Consider the following 16,386-nt stretch of genomic DNA (forward strand, 5'->3'; position numbering starts at 1 on the left):
ACAGGGGTCACTGTAACTGACAACCCTGCCCAAAACAAAAGAAAATCAACAAACAGAGGAAGAGCACATCTGCCAGTGAGAGTGGCCAGAGGGCACGGGGCCAAATGGACGACAAGCCTCCAAACAGAACACAGCAAAAGCAAATATACGGTAACCAGCCAGTCAGGCGTGCAGCATGGGCTTTCGCTTTTAGGTTTAAAGGGCCAGTATCATGGAAAAACACAGTTTCCACAGTTTGCCAAGGTTTCCTCTTCACTCCATATTCAGCCCATGTATGAAAACTGCATTCAACCGCATGCAATTTTTTATTGTAGTTTCCATGTATGAACCAACACAACGGGCTGTTTTGGGCCACTCACTCAAGTTTGACGTAACAGACGGTCTGTCTTGGAGTTACTGGACTGGAAGGAGTAGGAAAAACTATTCAGTAATTAAATGATTAAATGACATCACAACCATCATTCATCCCAAGCAGGCCATTCCTCTTTTTTAAATTTTTTTTATTTTTGCTGTTTCTACATTTGAACAAATTCCAAATGGTCCACTTTTGGCCCACTCACTCAAGTTTGACGTAGCACACGGCCTGTAGCTCAGTTAATGGATTGGATAATTGAATAATTAAATTACATCAATACCATGGTTCATCCCAAGCTGGCTTTTTTTGCTGTTTCCATGTAGGAACAAATTCCAAACAGGTTGTTTTCAGCCCAGTTACTCAAGTTTAAGTCTCTGGACTTGAGGAAGTCGGAAATAATTGAGAGAGTCGATTCAATAATTGAATGATTAACTGATGTAATCCATGTATAAACAAACTCCCAACACACTGTTTTGGTCTGCTGACTCAGGTTTGGCGTAACAGACGGTCTGTGGTGGAGTATTTGAACTTGAAGAAGAAGAAGAAGTCGTAAAAATGATTCAATGACATCACAACCGTGATTCAATCCTAGCAGGCTGGGTTTTTTTGTGATTTCCATTTTTGCGGTTTGGACCCACTTACTCAAGCTGATGTAGCATGTGGTCTGCGGTGGAGTTATTGGATTGGTCTGAGAAATGCTTCTGATCAAATGATTGAATGACATCACACCCATGATTCATCCCAGGCAGGTTGTTTTCTGCAGTTTTCAGACACAAATTTTGTTTCGGCCCACTCACTCAATACTGGACCGCAGGACGTCGGGAAAACGAATAAATGTTGTGCTGTTCCTAGATTTCTGGAAGGAGATGGATTTCTATAACCTTCCAAAGGAATGTAACTTCTGTCTTGGTACAAAAAGCAGCATTTCCAAGTGAACATCAGGGGGAAAGAAATCAACTACAACAACACTGTGCAACACAAGGCCATAATAATAGTCCCAAACTGGGCCTCAGTAATAATACCAACACTAATGCTGCAATTAAACATGCTTGGCTTTCTCAAATGCATTCTCGCTGCTTACCATTTGCTCTACAGTGAATGTATCTTAATAGTAAAGGATGTTTCTGAGCACTGGGAACATTTCCAGCTTTCCTAAGTGCTTCCATACCTGCACTGTAAGCAGTATTTCCTAAACTGGGGCTGAAGAAGTGAGCTATGTATGCCGGGAATGAGGATTGATGTGTCAATATGAGGCCCTGAGAATAAATTGAGGGACTGAGGCACAAAACTGTGATCTCATTCTTCACATAAAGCTGGAATCCACACATGGTCTGAAAAAACTGCTGACCTTGCGTCGCTCCTTTCCACACACCTATACATGTTCCACATGTTCCAACGCCCTGCGGGAACACATGCATTACTGCTGCAGACCACTCGCTTCCTACCCTCTGTCTTTGTTACTCCGTCAAGCCCACTGCTTTGATTTTGTACAGTGTCAGGGCCTAGTTTTTTTTTGCATATGTCCCATATGCATTATACGGTATATAGGTCCAGTATGTATTATATACTGTGTACCAGTCAGCCAACATTAAAACCACCTGCCTAATCCTGAACAGCTTTGACCCATTGAGGCATGGACTCCCCAAGACCTCCCAAGGCATCCTGTGGTATCTGGTGGCAAGACGTTAGCAGCAGATCCTTCAAGTTCTGCATGTGATGAGGTAGGGCCTCAATGAGCATCAATGAGCTTTGGGGGACCCTGCCACCGGGTTCACTGGTGGTCTATCCTTGGAGCACTTCTGAGAGCTGAAAGCAAAAGAGCTGCCTGATGGCTCGTCTACCCATCACAATTTGGCCCTTGTCAAAGTGGCTCAGATTCTCATGCCACATTAAAAAAATAAAAAAAAAACCTGGTTTTAATGTTATGGCAGATTTGATATGGCTTTTTTACAAAGCGAGGGCCATTTTGCTGGTTCAGACATTGTAGGTCAGCCCTGTTCTTCTCCAGTTTGGATATATACGTCCAGGAAACTCTCTGAAACTCCTACAGACACACACATTCACCACCAAATAACTGCCACTCATACTAACGTAATAACAGTAATGATGATATACCGATGTGCTGCGTAGCAATAAAATGAAGTGGAGACGCAAATTAGACTTCAGGGTAGACTGTTGTTCTGCTGTTGGAAACTCCGGCCGTAGCGGTGCCGGTCTGTCCTGTTCCGCATGACACTTAGAATACACTCACTGTTTGTCAGAGATACACCAGGTCCCTTATCCTTCTGTTGCCAATCTAAACAGGAGCCACAGGACATGCCCGAGTGAAATTCATTGTGTACGCCCCAGCTGATGAGCAGAAGTCGAACAGAAGCCCTCAGCAAAACCAAGCTGCACTTGCTGAATATTAAATTCACACATATTTCTGAACCCTTTAGCCCATTGTCATTTCCCCATTTATCAGCCAGGACATGTACAGTGTTCTGATGCAGTGCTTCAAAAGGTTCCTTGAGAGATGCCACACAAGAACTGACCACTTTCTGTTTTATAAAGACCCCTGTTTCTAATAGAGATGTGAGTGTGAGTCTAAAAACCTTCAAATGATGTAACGGTTCCCCTCTGACACGTCGAGCCATGGACTCCATAAGACCTCTGAAGGTGTCCTATGGTATATGAAACCCCAGATCCTTTAAGTCCTGTAAGTTGTGAGGTTGGGCCTCCATGGATGACAAAGGTGGACCCCAAAGCGGTTCTTCCATGGCATTACTCAACCATTTGAACCATTTGAAGCCCCTTTATTGTTTAGAGTGTATAGATTACAGTGAGTCATACAGTGTCAGAAACCACATAGGCAAGTCTGTTATATATATTAGGTACGCTATACTGACAAAAGTATTGGGACACCTGCTCATTCACTGTATCTTCTGAAATCAAGACTATTAAAAAAGCTTATTCTGCTTTTGTTGGAATAACTGTCTCTTTACTGCCTAAGGCTTTCTACTAGATTTTGGAAGAGAATTGCTCTGAGGATTTGATTGCATGTAGCAACAAGAGCGTCAGCAAGCTCAGGATGTTGGATGATCACCACCTCACCTCAATCCCCAGCTCCCCAACCCATCCCAAAAGTACTGGGTGGAGCACCAAGTAGCTGAATACATTCATCAGAAGGGGTGTCCAGAAACATTTGGACATTCAGTGTATCAGTTTCAATGCTTTCCACTGCATGAGCTCCATAGCACTAGACTATGGACTATGTCCCCTACACAGGCCTCAGTATGAGCACCAAAACTGTGGCTTCTTTGTAAGCCGATAACATCGCCGCCGATGCCGCTGAATGCTACATATTAGCGGGGCTTGCGGACTCCCCCGCGGGACTGTGGGTGAAGAAACAATGGCGGCAGTGTTCCTCCCCTCCGCTACCGTCACGAACCCCGGGGACGGCTGCAGGAATGCGGCAGCATCTGGTCTTATCGTTAGGTAAACACATCTCTCTCACTCTCCACCGCCACGCTATTAAAACTAGCACTGCTGAACGGTTAGGGCCCTTTTACAATAAACAGGTTTTATGCTTTTCCAAACTCTTCTCAGGTTGTAAATACTCGTTTATTATATTTAGGCTGACTTAAAGTGATGGTGGAAACAGGAATCGCGAAGGCTCCGGAATAGAGCGAAAAGAAAAGGAGATCATACTGGTTTGTTTCGTCGTTTATTTATTTTTTTATCTATCAGCCAAATCGACTGAATGACACCTCCAGCCAACAGTCAATTTAGGGGGCCCTTTAGGCAACGGAAGCTATTCAGCGCAATCAATAGCAGTGTCTGGATTTCTGATGAAGTTTGTGGTCTGAGAATGTTGGGTCTGCTGAATCAGACCACCCAGTTGACTGGACTGATATCTGTTTATTTGCATAGTCAAACTCCGCGACCCGAGTACCTACTAACAATATACAGTCAATGCTCGGCTTATTGTTTGAGTTAGCGTAGAGATGTCGTAAGACGTCCAAGAAGAGCAATTGTACATTACTGGATGACCTTGACCTCAGCACTTATGGTCATTCTTACTCTTAGTCTTTTGTTAGAGCAGGGAAAAAATGATTAAGCTGGAGCCAGATGGGATAGAGGTGTCTAAACATGGCTAGAACAGCCCAAGGCCTATTGATTTATTGACATTTCTGTCTTCAACCACACCCTTCTCAGCAACACAGCAACAAAGAGGCCATCATTTGCACCTAAGAACATTTTAAGAGCTAAACTATTATGGTGCATTTCAGAGGCGCCCGAGGCCCCCAGCTGTAGGAGTTTAGAGTATACTGCTGGTTAATGGTAACTGCTGTACTGTATTTTTGCAATGCTGATACTGAAGAGGGTTGCAATAGGTGGCCTGTAAGTGAACCTCTAACCAATCACCAAATGTTTTATTGGGTGATCTGACCATCTTGACCTATCATAGATAAAACAGGGTCTGGACCATACATCTCAAAATCTTTACAATAATATGCTAACTTCTGCTAGCCTCCCAATACGGAATTCCAATGGTCTGTTAGGAATAGGACCATCTTTTGGCTTGGTTTTTTGAAAAAGGCAGAATATAGAAGCAACAAGCTAGGAAATACACAATATGGTTGGAGTAACTGTCCCTATTGTACTGTCCTACATTCTGGAGGATTGCTGTGAGGATTTGATTGCGTTTACTGATGTTGGATGATCACCGCCCCACCTCAACCAGTTGGGTGCAACTTTAAGTAGCTGAACGCATTCATTAAAAGTGTCCACAGACATTTGGACATATAGTCAATTAAAAATATTCTCAGAAAACTTCAGGGCACCTGTGAAGGCCTTGAAGACCCTGAGGGTTCCCAATGGGGTATTTTATCATGCCTCAGAGCAGCCCACAGTCAGTCGTGTGGTTGTTTTCTGCAGGAAAAGGAAGTCTTGATTAGGCCAAGGTCTTTCAGACACATCGGAGGTCAGCCCGCTCCGGCCTTTCCCCTCCCGGCCTGCAGGAAACGCACACGGACGTGCCCAGCGGACTATAGTACTATCCTGTGATTCACTGGGCTTCATCTGATTCCATTGAGCAGACCTCTTCAATTACATCACTTCCAGGAAAACATCCCAAGGACAACAGTGTCAGCACAGCGCGTAGGGCCAACACCTAAAACAAGCACGCAGTATATCACAGCTCACAGGCTTGGAACTAAATGCTGTATTAACAATGGTTATTACACGCAGATTCAAACAGAGCATAAACTACACAGCAAACTGCAATTTTAGCAGGGTTTTTTTTCAATAAGTCAAGCATTTTGGGCCTGGAAAGAAGTTATAAAGATGTCATACTCTATTTTACGATACTGGATATTCTTTCCTAGTCCTAGAATCATCTACAGATGTGCTCATCCTCCTGGACACATTCAAAATGCCCTAATTCTTATGAACTGCCTCCTACTAATCGTTTAAAACCTATGATGTTGCACAGTTTCAGTGTTTTAGCATCATTTTCTGCATTTATTTGCAACCTGTCTGTTTTAACAGCGAGTCTGAACTAAAACCACTAGCTTACAGTTACAGTAGCATCCATATTCCACTCACTTTTCTGAAATCCACTGGATTTATGGATTATTATGCCATATCCAGAGTGGATTTTCACTATTTTCAAAGCCTTCCATATCCCTTAGAATTAAAACAGGCTATTTGTGTTACTGTACCTTTAAGACTGATATGCAATAAATGTATGTTCTGATTGGCTGGCCTGCATTGTGTATGGTTCTAAAAGCAGTCCAGGCTGAAACACTCCTTATAACATCAGAGCGGAGAACTGCAGTCTGAATATGCGGCGGATATATATATATATATAAAAAAAATTTATATATATATTAATAATAAATAACATATTATATAGTATATTACATATATACATATATAATACATATACTATTTTTGGAACATGTAACTTTTATACTATATTAAGCTTTTTTTATGTATATAAAAATACATTTTATTCAGTTTTAAAGGATATGGGCCCTTTAATTTATAACCTAAATATTGCGTATAACAGAATGACCAATTTAATATATAACAGCAAGAGCTTTATTTATACTGCACAACCCTTCACATACTAACAGCCCTGCCTAAATACCAAAGTAATCAGAGGGATCCATCTCTGGACCTGTCAATCATTACAGGAGTCCAGGGGTGGCTTCCTCTCTCTCTCTCTCTCTCTCTCTCTCTCTCTCTCTCTCTCTCTCTCTCTCTCTCTGATGTAGCAGCATCCTGTGGCGTGGGGCTCAGCCGAGTTGAATTTCTCAGACTTCCTGCGTGTTTAAAGCTGCGGGGAAGGCCGCTGAGATCACGACCCCACGTCCAGAGTGCACGGGTTGATCTTTCCAACTTTTCCCTCCTGGAATAACATAACAAATCTCGAAACCCGTCTCCAAACGGAAATAATACAGGCTCTGATTAAACATTCCGGCCTGCTCGTGTTTTTGTTGTGTGCTGCTCTTGTGTACGCTTCGTAGGGTTGCGCTTCCCAGTGTGTTTACATCTGCATAAGCAGCTAAAGAGCCTGGGTACACTAACATCTTCACCACAGAGAAGCTTCGCCAGTGACTGGAATCCGCGCTACAGGCCACATGAGTGGGTACCTCCCCGGCATAGCATATTTAAAATGGTCAGACTGTTGTTGTGCAGACTGCAGACTGTTGCATTGCCCTCTGAAAGAATGAATGAGGGACGGATGACGTGCCTCAGAAGGAACGCTCCGCCTGGCGGGGAAACAATGCTGAAAGCCAGGTTTCAGGTTTACGATGTGCTACTGCATGTTCAGCTGTAACTAATTAAGCCCATTGATCAAATCTGTTTGCAAAGCTTTTCCACCACTGACACACAGCAACGGTTTAGCAGCTCTGTGAGAAGAACCACAAGAGGTCACAAGGTCAGCAGCAAGTTTGTGGACTGGACCACATAGTGAGGATAAAGCAAGCTAGCAAACCAAGACATCTATGCGTCAGGTGCTGGTTTGTCATGATACAGCCTGATCGTTTGAGCTGATCCCAAAACAGCAGGTTATTATTTTCCTATTTACTGGCTATATCCACACCCCCTAAACTTTAACCCCTTAACCCCTATTCTTATTTCTAGTATTTTGTCCCTCAATGACTTATGATTACGACATTAATGACATTTTCCTTCCTCTTAAAGGTGTCATAAAATGCATTTGCTCACATTTTAAGTTGATGTGTGAGGTATAAACAGTAAAGTAGTATTGAGCTTGCATGGTGGTTGCTGTGGTAGCCCAGGTGGTTGGAAATCTCTTTCACAAACGTTTATGGAACCCTGTGAGTTTGAACGACCTTTAAATAGGTTAGGAACCTTATAATGCTTCTTGACACTCCTCCTCACATCTCCTCAAGCACCTTTTTAAATTTACAAGTGTTTTTATGTCATGATGTGCAGATTAGCAACCACCTGGGATACCACAGCAACCACCTAGCAAAACACCCTTGTTTCACCCTTGTGACCATGTAGAAACAGTCTAGCAACTGTCCGGAAGTGGGAACCACTTAAACTGCGCAGCTATGCTGTGTTTCTTACAGAAAATGCACTTTTCAATCATTATTATGTTTATTACTGTTATTATTAATTGTACTTCATTTATATATATATATATATATATATATATATATATATGTGTGTGTGTGTTTCCAGATATCTTCCTCCAGCCTCCTGTCCACACGAATTCTGAGAATTCTGAGCTGAGTCACTGATAACAGAAAATTTTCTCGCAAGTAAATTTCCCAGGTTTTTGTTCGGATGGGAAAAACACAGCTTTTCTAAAAGCACTGACATAACGGCCGGGTCGTTACACCATGTTCCGAATGTTCTGTGCTCAGCTCTCCTAAGCGGGGTGTCAACTCAATTCCAACCTCAATGGCGAAGCTAGAAAAACTCCACATCATTGCCTGATTGCGAGTGTGTGGGTGTGCTACCAGCTTCTAAACCTGCGTGAGATTTTCGGATTCTGGATGCTTCTGCCTGAAATCTTTGTGTTGTTGGGAAATAGTCTTTGCGCTCTTTATTTGGGGCATTATGCAAGATCGCAGTGTCCTTCCCAAGGCATTTGGCGTGAAATTTTATGACACATTATTATATACAGCGTTTAGAGTTGTTCTTGTGTGGACGGAGAGATTTTCAGAAAAGCTGCTGAAAAAAAAATGGAAAGAGCTACCTTTACACAAGATCCGGATCTGTGTAGACGAGTCCTAAAAGAGAGAAAACAACCAACTGGGAAGAGTGTGAGAGAGATAGAGAGACATTAAAACGAGTGTGGAAGCCACTCTGAATCAGGGCTGCTTTAGAGGAGGACGTGCAGTGGCAGCAGAGCCGTGGAGTCGTGCTGTGCCGGAGACCTGCAGCTGTCAGTGCTCTGTGTCTGCCCTGGGTGGGGATAAAGAGAGCGGTGGAGGGCTTCGGTGTGTCGCTCTCACTGAGCTGCGCATTAAAAGAATGAACTGTTCTCCTCTGATCTCTTCAGAGCAGCAAAGCGTGAAAAGTCTTCTGCAGCTTTCAGCCCTTTTTAGCAGCATATTACAGCCTTTCTCTCCACGTTGATGGTGACTGTGTGGCTTTTGGGCAACTTAAAGACCTGGAGCTTAACAAGCAGTCTGAGTGGGCCTTTACTGTCACTGACATGCTAAGAAACCTACCATTTCTCATGTTTAAGGAGCGTTTTTTCTTGTGATAGTGATGATATTCTGCTTCACACTCAGGAAATCTGCACAAATAAAGGCGCTACAAAGGGTTATTTGAGTCATCATGCCATAGAAGACCCACTTTTGGGGTCCAAAAAGAGTCATGTTTGAGTGTGAAGAACCTTTTAAATGGTTGAGCACCTTCAAACCTGAAATATGCTTCTTCATGGACCAAAAGATGGTGAATTGCTCAAAAAAACATTGGAAGCACCTTTGTAGAGTGTACACAGACACACATCTGGACTGCCTGGATCCACCGGGCCCATCAGGGCCTTCTGAGGCACCGTGTCTCATTCTCAGCGGCCACGGCTCTGCCAGCAGCCCAACAGAAGGTCATTGAGAGGGCCAGACTGTGAGAGAAGCGACTTGGCAAGGCTGTGTGTGAAAGACAAAAGCGGCGCTTCAGCCTAGATCCTGCACGCTCCTTCCTGGCCTGCTCTTGGACCAGCCTTCACAGCCTTCGCTCGGCAGTGGTGGCATCTAGCCATGTCCAAGACTGGTCAGACCTTCAGCATCATGTGGGTCGTTAAAGTGTTAAAGCAGCCTCATTCAAGTGCACTTCAGTAGCTACAATGCGCTACATCGATTCATACACAACAGCCCTCGGCGTGAAGCTGTTTCGCCCGTTTCCTAGCACCCTTAAAACACAGGTTTTCAGGTCGCTACTCTCTTCAAGATGTTCAACATCAGGATGTTCCCTCACAGTGAACTTTGAGCTATAGGCCAGCAGTGCACAGCAAAATTTGTCTGGGCTGCTCTGGTTAGTCTCTAGGCCTTGACAATAGAAGCAGATGCGTTCCAAGTCCAGCCATTTGTCTTGGCTGATTTATACTGGCCAGAAAGTCTGGAAAACAAGCTAGCATGGACAGTATCGCCTCTTCTGTTGAAGCCGCACTCTACATATCAGTTTAGCCTGGATGCTCGTCTCAGTGCCATCACTGTGTCACGACCGTGAAGCATTTCCCCTGGTAATACGGCAACTGAATATGACTGAGGTGTCATTCAAGAAGGAGCAAATACATAGCTTTCGCCTGATTCATTAATCGGCTCGCTTGGTTACAGCCAGAAGGAACAGGAGTATGAATTTTATGGCCGCTTCAAGCAGGCTACTCAATACTGCAAAATGCTTTTATTGGAGGCCAATCAGAGTTTTTGTCATGACTCATTTAGGCCGCAGATGAAAGGTCAAGTCCTCTTCTTCACGTTCCCTGCTGTTAACTGCTTTATGGTGAAGGGTGAGGATATCGGGATGGCTTACTGATTAAGCCAGTGAGTGAGAAGGTGGCCAGCACTTTCCTAGCCAGTGATAGATGGTGGTATTTTAAAGAACTCTGACACCTGGTTTACACCTGGTCAAGCTACGTGATTAGCATCTGGGCTGTATCCTGATGAGATTTTAGCCACATGCATGTGTTTACACTGGGTAGTTAGACTGAAATCTGATTGCTGTGTGGGACAGAATATGCAAACTCGCTCATTGAGAGGCAGATAGCATTTACATTGCTATAATTCGGCTCAACTGCGTCTCAGACCACCTCCTGAAGTGGTTTGAGGGATCGGATTTGTATCTGGGGTAAATGAGTTAGTTTACACTTGTGTTTTTTATTATTCAGATTGGCCTTATGCAGTTATAATTGGCCTTATCCAGTTAGAAATTAAGACGCATGAAGTCACCAAGTGTAAATGGGGTCTCAGATTCTCAATCTTTCTAGTATAGTGACCTCAAAACTAGATGTTAATGACATATGAGTTTGTTATTACATGGTATTGCGTAAAGCACAAAAATTCAGTTTGGAAACAAGCTGCTAGGCCACACAAATCAGGATTGTATCGCTTGAAAATTGCACCGAAAGCTTTCTAAACTTTAATGTACAAGGTTTTGAAAGAAAGGATTTTAGCCCATGGTATATTTACCATAAATTGCTAACTCATGGACATTTTTTACATAACCATAATGGAGCAATAAGGATTAGTATGATGTAAAAACAATACGAGATTCAGGTTCTGCAAAGACCTTGGCATGGGTGAAAGCTACAGCAAGGACAAAGCAATGTAATAGCATAAAACCATGAAATTGCTGAGTGTGGTAGGATTGCCTAGAGCACTCCCACTGATCAATCCCATCCGGGCTGCTATGAATCAAATCATCTGAGAACTAACCATCCAGTTACTGTCATATTATAAAAATATCACTGCTTTTGATTTAGGAAAATCATTCTGACTGAAAGTAAGAATCAAGAGTAGCCCATCAGGACCGGGCCCTTAACTTCATTACTTCATGACAACAAAAGGACTCTACAGCGGCTCTTTTGTTTTGCCTGCATCAAGCTGAAAAGGTTGTCGTTCAAAGGTACAGCGAGACACTGCGTTTGCTCAAATATGTCCAAATATGCCCAAGAACATTGGCACCGGGGAGCACGCCACAATCGCAAAGACAAGAACAAAACAACCACTCCCACTTTCCTTGGCTTGCCATTGTTGTGTATGATGGGCCATTCAGCCTGAGCGGCCCTTTTATTGACTTAGCCCATCAGCACTGGGCGCCACTAGTACTTTGGGGAGGGGGAGCCAAACACAGTCACGGAATGTTTGTAATGAAAAGCGGCCTTTCACACACACACACACACAAACACACACACACATACAGTAATTATTCGCCTTTATGTTGTTGCTCCAAATCCTTTCTTACTAATCCAGTCTGAAACGCATCCTCTCCTGGATGGTTCCAGCAAAAGTGGCAGCAGCAGACACGCTGCATCCATCACCTCCTCATACAGTCCACCCTTTCTAAGACTACATGGGAAAAACATGGCAAATTAAAAAGCCAGAGTTGCTCCCTTGCTTTTGGTTTCTCCTCTTGACCCAGGAGGTGCAAGAACTGCAGCAAGTCCACGTGGGCCAAGTACAGGCACTGAACAACATGGAACAACTGGCAAAAGAAAAAGCCAGACTTGCTTATTTTCAGTCCCTCCTCTTAACCCAGGAGGTACAAGAACTGCAGCAAGACCAAGTTCACCCAAGGAGCCTCAGGATCTGCTGCAGTCTGGCCTGGCAATGGCTGTAAACAATGGGAAGCTCCACCTGGAGACATTGCCTTACCTTGCAGCTGTTTGAAACGTCCATCCAGCTGGTTGTAGTTGAAGGGCATCTGGGCGGGGTAGCCAGCCCCCTGATAGAGGTCCCCCCCAGAGCCCCATTCCGTATCCATGCTCCCTTACTCGGAGGGAAAGTAGATCCAAATCCCTGCAAAAACGTCCCAAGGAAAGCCGCAGGAAAGAACAACACTGGGCAAGAAAAACGGAGGGAAGGAAAGGGAAGGGACGGGAAGGGAAGGAGAGGTCTGCTGTGCTTTCTTTTCTCCTTCACACTCCAGTCCCTCCCTCTTTCCTTCTCTTTCCAACACGAGTTTGAGGAAAAGCTATCCAGAGGAGAAGCAAGGAGCCAGTCCGTTAGGGTTCGGCCCTAGTCCAGCGCTGAAGGAACAGGCAGTAATGTGGCGGTATAGGTATACAGAAGCAGGGGAGGGTGGGTGAGCATGCTGCTTCTCCCCCGATTGTTCTTCTGTCTTCCCTCCCTGGCCATTCAAAAGTGGCCTCTACCCCCTCCCCTAAAACGCACACACACCCACACCCCTTCTCTGTCGCAAGCGCCGGAGAGGGGAGGGCACTCTTTCACCCGAAAGCTTTTACTCACTCAGACAGCAGGGCGAACAAGGGGGTGGAGGTGGGGCGAGAGAACGCTGGGGAATGTTTTAGCCCCTTGGCCTACACAAGCCTGCCGAAGAGGGGCTTGGAGTGGGAGAGTGGAGAAACATTAAACGGGCAATGAAAGGGTTTCTGTCCCACGCAGCACACCTTTCTCATGGGATGGGAGGAGAACGCTTGGGTTGTACTTTCAACCCAGACCCAGCCATTGGCGTGTGTGTAGCGATGATATCACCAGCTCATTACCATGAGGCAGGCAGAGGGTGGAGAGAAGGAGGAGGAGGAGGTGGAGGAGGAATGTACCAAACGTCCAAAGAAGACGGGGGTGCAGGCTGAACAGGATGCCGTCTGGCTTCCCTGCATTGTTGTTGAGGGCCAAGAAAGACAGAAATATGATGCAATGAGAAGTGCTAAATGCCCTTTTTGGGATGTCCAAGTAACCGACGTCCTGTCTAAAAGCTCGTTTGCAAACATCCTGCTTTAGTGGCCCCGTCATCCAGCACCCCAACCCCCACAGCTTGCCTTTTCCTATAGCACAGAGGTGTCTAATTCCAGAGTCTGGAATCTGATTTCCCTGCTCAAATACATCTGCTAAACCTAGGGAGTAACTGTCGAGTTGAATCAGGTGTGTTTGAGTAGGGAAATCACCAAACTGTTCTGGGTTCTGTTTCCCAAAGGCATCTTAGTGTTAGAGAGAGTGGTCAATGATGATGCTTGATCGGCCATTTAAAAAGAATCAGACAGTCCTAAATGAGACCAGGCTGGACAACCCTTTGGGAATTAATGGTACAACTCTTTGACCCCAAAATGATCCAGTTAAATCACAGTATTTTAGGGAATTTCTGAAGTAGTGATAGGAAATAAGTGCAGGAGTGGAGCCACATCACCAAAGGTCCAGGTAGGGCTCTCAGAGGAGCTTTAGCACTAAAGACAAATGGGTATTATTCTAATAAAGCATTGGGTATTTAATTACCTGGAGCATTGTGGACCTTCATAAGCTGTAGGACATTGTATATGAGATAGTTTATCATTTTTTGGAGATTTTGGAATGATATACTAATTTAGAATCAGATTCAGGCCATAGAACACAAGAATAGGTGTGTTATTGTGGTCCAGTAAGTGGTTGTTGTGGTATCCTGCTGTTTTTCATGACCATAAATGCATGATTCGTTGAGCAATAGCTCTACTTGCTAAGGAACGACAATGGCCACTTTCTTAACCACATGCCACTTGCAGAAGAACTGCTTTTCTGGTGGTGTACTGCTTGTAAAAGAGACTGGCCTTGACTTGACGTACAGTTGTATACCAATTTAAAGGTTCTTCACACTCCCACATCTTTTTTGTAGACATGCTTCAGAGACCAAAAGTGGTTCTTCTATGGCCGAGGTCTGAAAAATCTGGACTTTCCATTCCTGCACATTCCTGTAAACCCTGGTAGGCCTAACACTACGTGGCAAATCAATTACACTTAACTTAACTTCCTTTCTCTGTTCCTTAACTTTCTGTGAGAACAAAATCCAGGACTTGAAACTAGATTCAAGGTCCAAACTTGCAGACCTGGGTTCTATGGCCATGGCATTACTTAAGGACTATGACTATTGGCATTTTCAATAAAATACTATGCACTCGTGCAAAAAAAGGAGCATTTCTATTGGTCCATTCATCAGATGATGTAAAGAACAACTGCTAGAGTAAAAAAACAAGGTTTTTGTATGACAGCAACAATTTACACATTAGTGTTTTGGGTGCTTAGTAATTGCAGTAATTCCAGTATAATCCAGTTCATTGCTCTAAAATCTTAGCAGCTAAATGGTGACCATACGGATGTGCACCATTTTTGAGGCCCTATTTGAGATATTAGGAAACAGCCCCTCCCTCAGACCTCAGACACCATGGGGCGTATGGAGTTCCCTGGTGCTCCAAGTAAGTAAATACTTTAGCTCTTCACTGGAATAATACCCAACTCTCTTTAGTGCTAGAGTGCCTCTGAGAGCACAAGCCAGGCCTTCGGTGATGGGGCTCAACTCCTCTCACTGGGGGACATCGCAGAGGGAAACTATCCTCGTGATTAATGAGCTGATGATAAATGTCTGCATAAGCATCCTGTCAGCCCTCCATCCCCTACCGGGACACAGAGCAGGATCACTCTTCGATTCATATGGGTGGACAGAGAAAAGAGGTTGTGGAAAAAAAATGGCTGATGAGATATTTGCAGAGATCTATTCTGGGCCGTATTTTAGGAGGATATTAAAAGCAATGAAACATTTTTTAATCTCACACTGAAACACTGGAGGAAGAGTCTGATCAAAATTTAAAGCACGGCTGGAAATGGGCGACCAAAAGGTACATGTGGAACGAATTACGAAGAACATCATTTATATGCTAGAACTGGGCATGAATACCTCTAAGATCTCCTGCCCAGCCATTACATTCTTAAAAATAAAGGTGCTACACAGGGTTCTTTGAATAAAGCCATTGAAGAACCATTTTTAGTTCCATAAAGAACTATATATTTATGGAAGCCAATATCTAGGGGTATGAAGAACTACTGAACCTAGAGCTGGGCGATTTGGTAAAAAATACTATATCACGATATTAAAAAACCTTTTCGTGATACACAATATTTATCACCATGAAAAAAAAATGAACAACAGATTCAGCTAAACTACCATTCAGATCCTCTCCCGTACTGAACAGAGTGATTTTATTCAACATCTGCTGCACTTCATCTAATTAAACCAGTCTAATCACACTGTTAGTAATGAAACCTGCAGCTGATCCGTGTTGATTAAGCACTAACAGTCTCCTCCATATGCTTAGAAAAACATATTGTTATCACCATAACAAAATTTATCACGATACGATAAAATATCGTCATATTACCCAGCTCTAATTGAACCTACTGACTTCTTTAAACTTTTAAAGGGTTCCGATAAACACCTATACACCCATGAACCTTAACATTAGCCTCATCTTCCTTTTATTGAGTAGGTCCCCTTTGTGCCTTCACAACAGATCAGACCATTCGAGGGATGAACTCTACAAGACCTCTGAAGGCATCCTGTGGTATCTGGCACCAAGACGTTAGAAGCAGATCCTTTAAGCCCTGTAAGTTGAGGGGTGGGACCTCCATAGATCACATCAATGAGCCTTAGGCACCCATGACCCTGTCGCCGGTCCATCGGTTGTCCTTTCTCGAAGCTCTTTTGGTAGGTATTTTTGGTTGAACAAAAGCTTTACTATAATTAAAGCTTGAAACAATGTATTAATGGAAGCAGATGTATGTGGATTTAAAATGAAAAAGGTTGATGTACATAAGGCGGAGCTCTTTCGACTCCATATTTCGACTGACTGATTGATTGCTTTTTTTTTTAAAAACTCTGAAAATAGTAAGAAATTGGGGGGATTCTCGGTTTAGCTGGATTTTGTTCCAGTGCTACTATTAAGCAAATGTACACGATATGATAACCATCCATTTTCATACCGTGGAATACTGCTACAACCCCCGAAATTACCACATTTTAACTGTAGACATCGTAACCCCCCATCGCAAGTTCCCATCAACTCAGCTGGTGAATTT

General features: G+C 43.8%; 1 protein-coding gene across 2 annotated transcripts in view; it reads right to left on the reverse strand.

Annotated features, from left to right (window-relative positions):
* sptbn1 (spectrin, beta, non-erythrocytic 1) overlaps positions 1 to 16,386 on the reverse strand; it is an 89,250-nt gene that overhangs the window by 32,251 nt on the left and 40,613 nt on the right. The window contains exon 1 of one of the 2 annotated variants that reach the window (XM_072660403.1): positions 12,202 to 12,662. The exons of the other annotated variant lie outside the window; for it this stretch is intronic. Within the exon in view, the coding sequence (XP_072516504.1) occupies positions 12,202 to 12,310 (109 nt within the window). The 5' untranslated portion in view covers positions 12,311 to 12,662. Of the gene's footprint in view, positions 1 to 12,201; positions 12,663 to 16,386 lie in introns of those variants that run through there. 2 annotated transcript variants of the gene reach the window in all.

This window comes from Salminus brasiliensis, chromosome 17 (genome assembly GCF_030463535.1).
Source record: "Salminus brasiliensis chromosome 17, fSalBra1.hap2, whole genome shotgun sequence".
In the NCBI taxonomy this organism is placed as follows: Eukaryota; Metazoa; Chordata; class Actinopteri; order Characiformes; family Bryconidae; genus Salminus; species Salminus brasiliensis.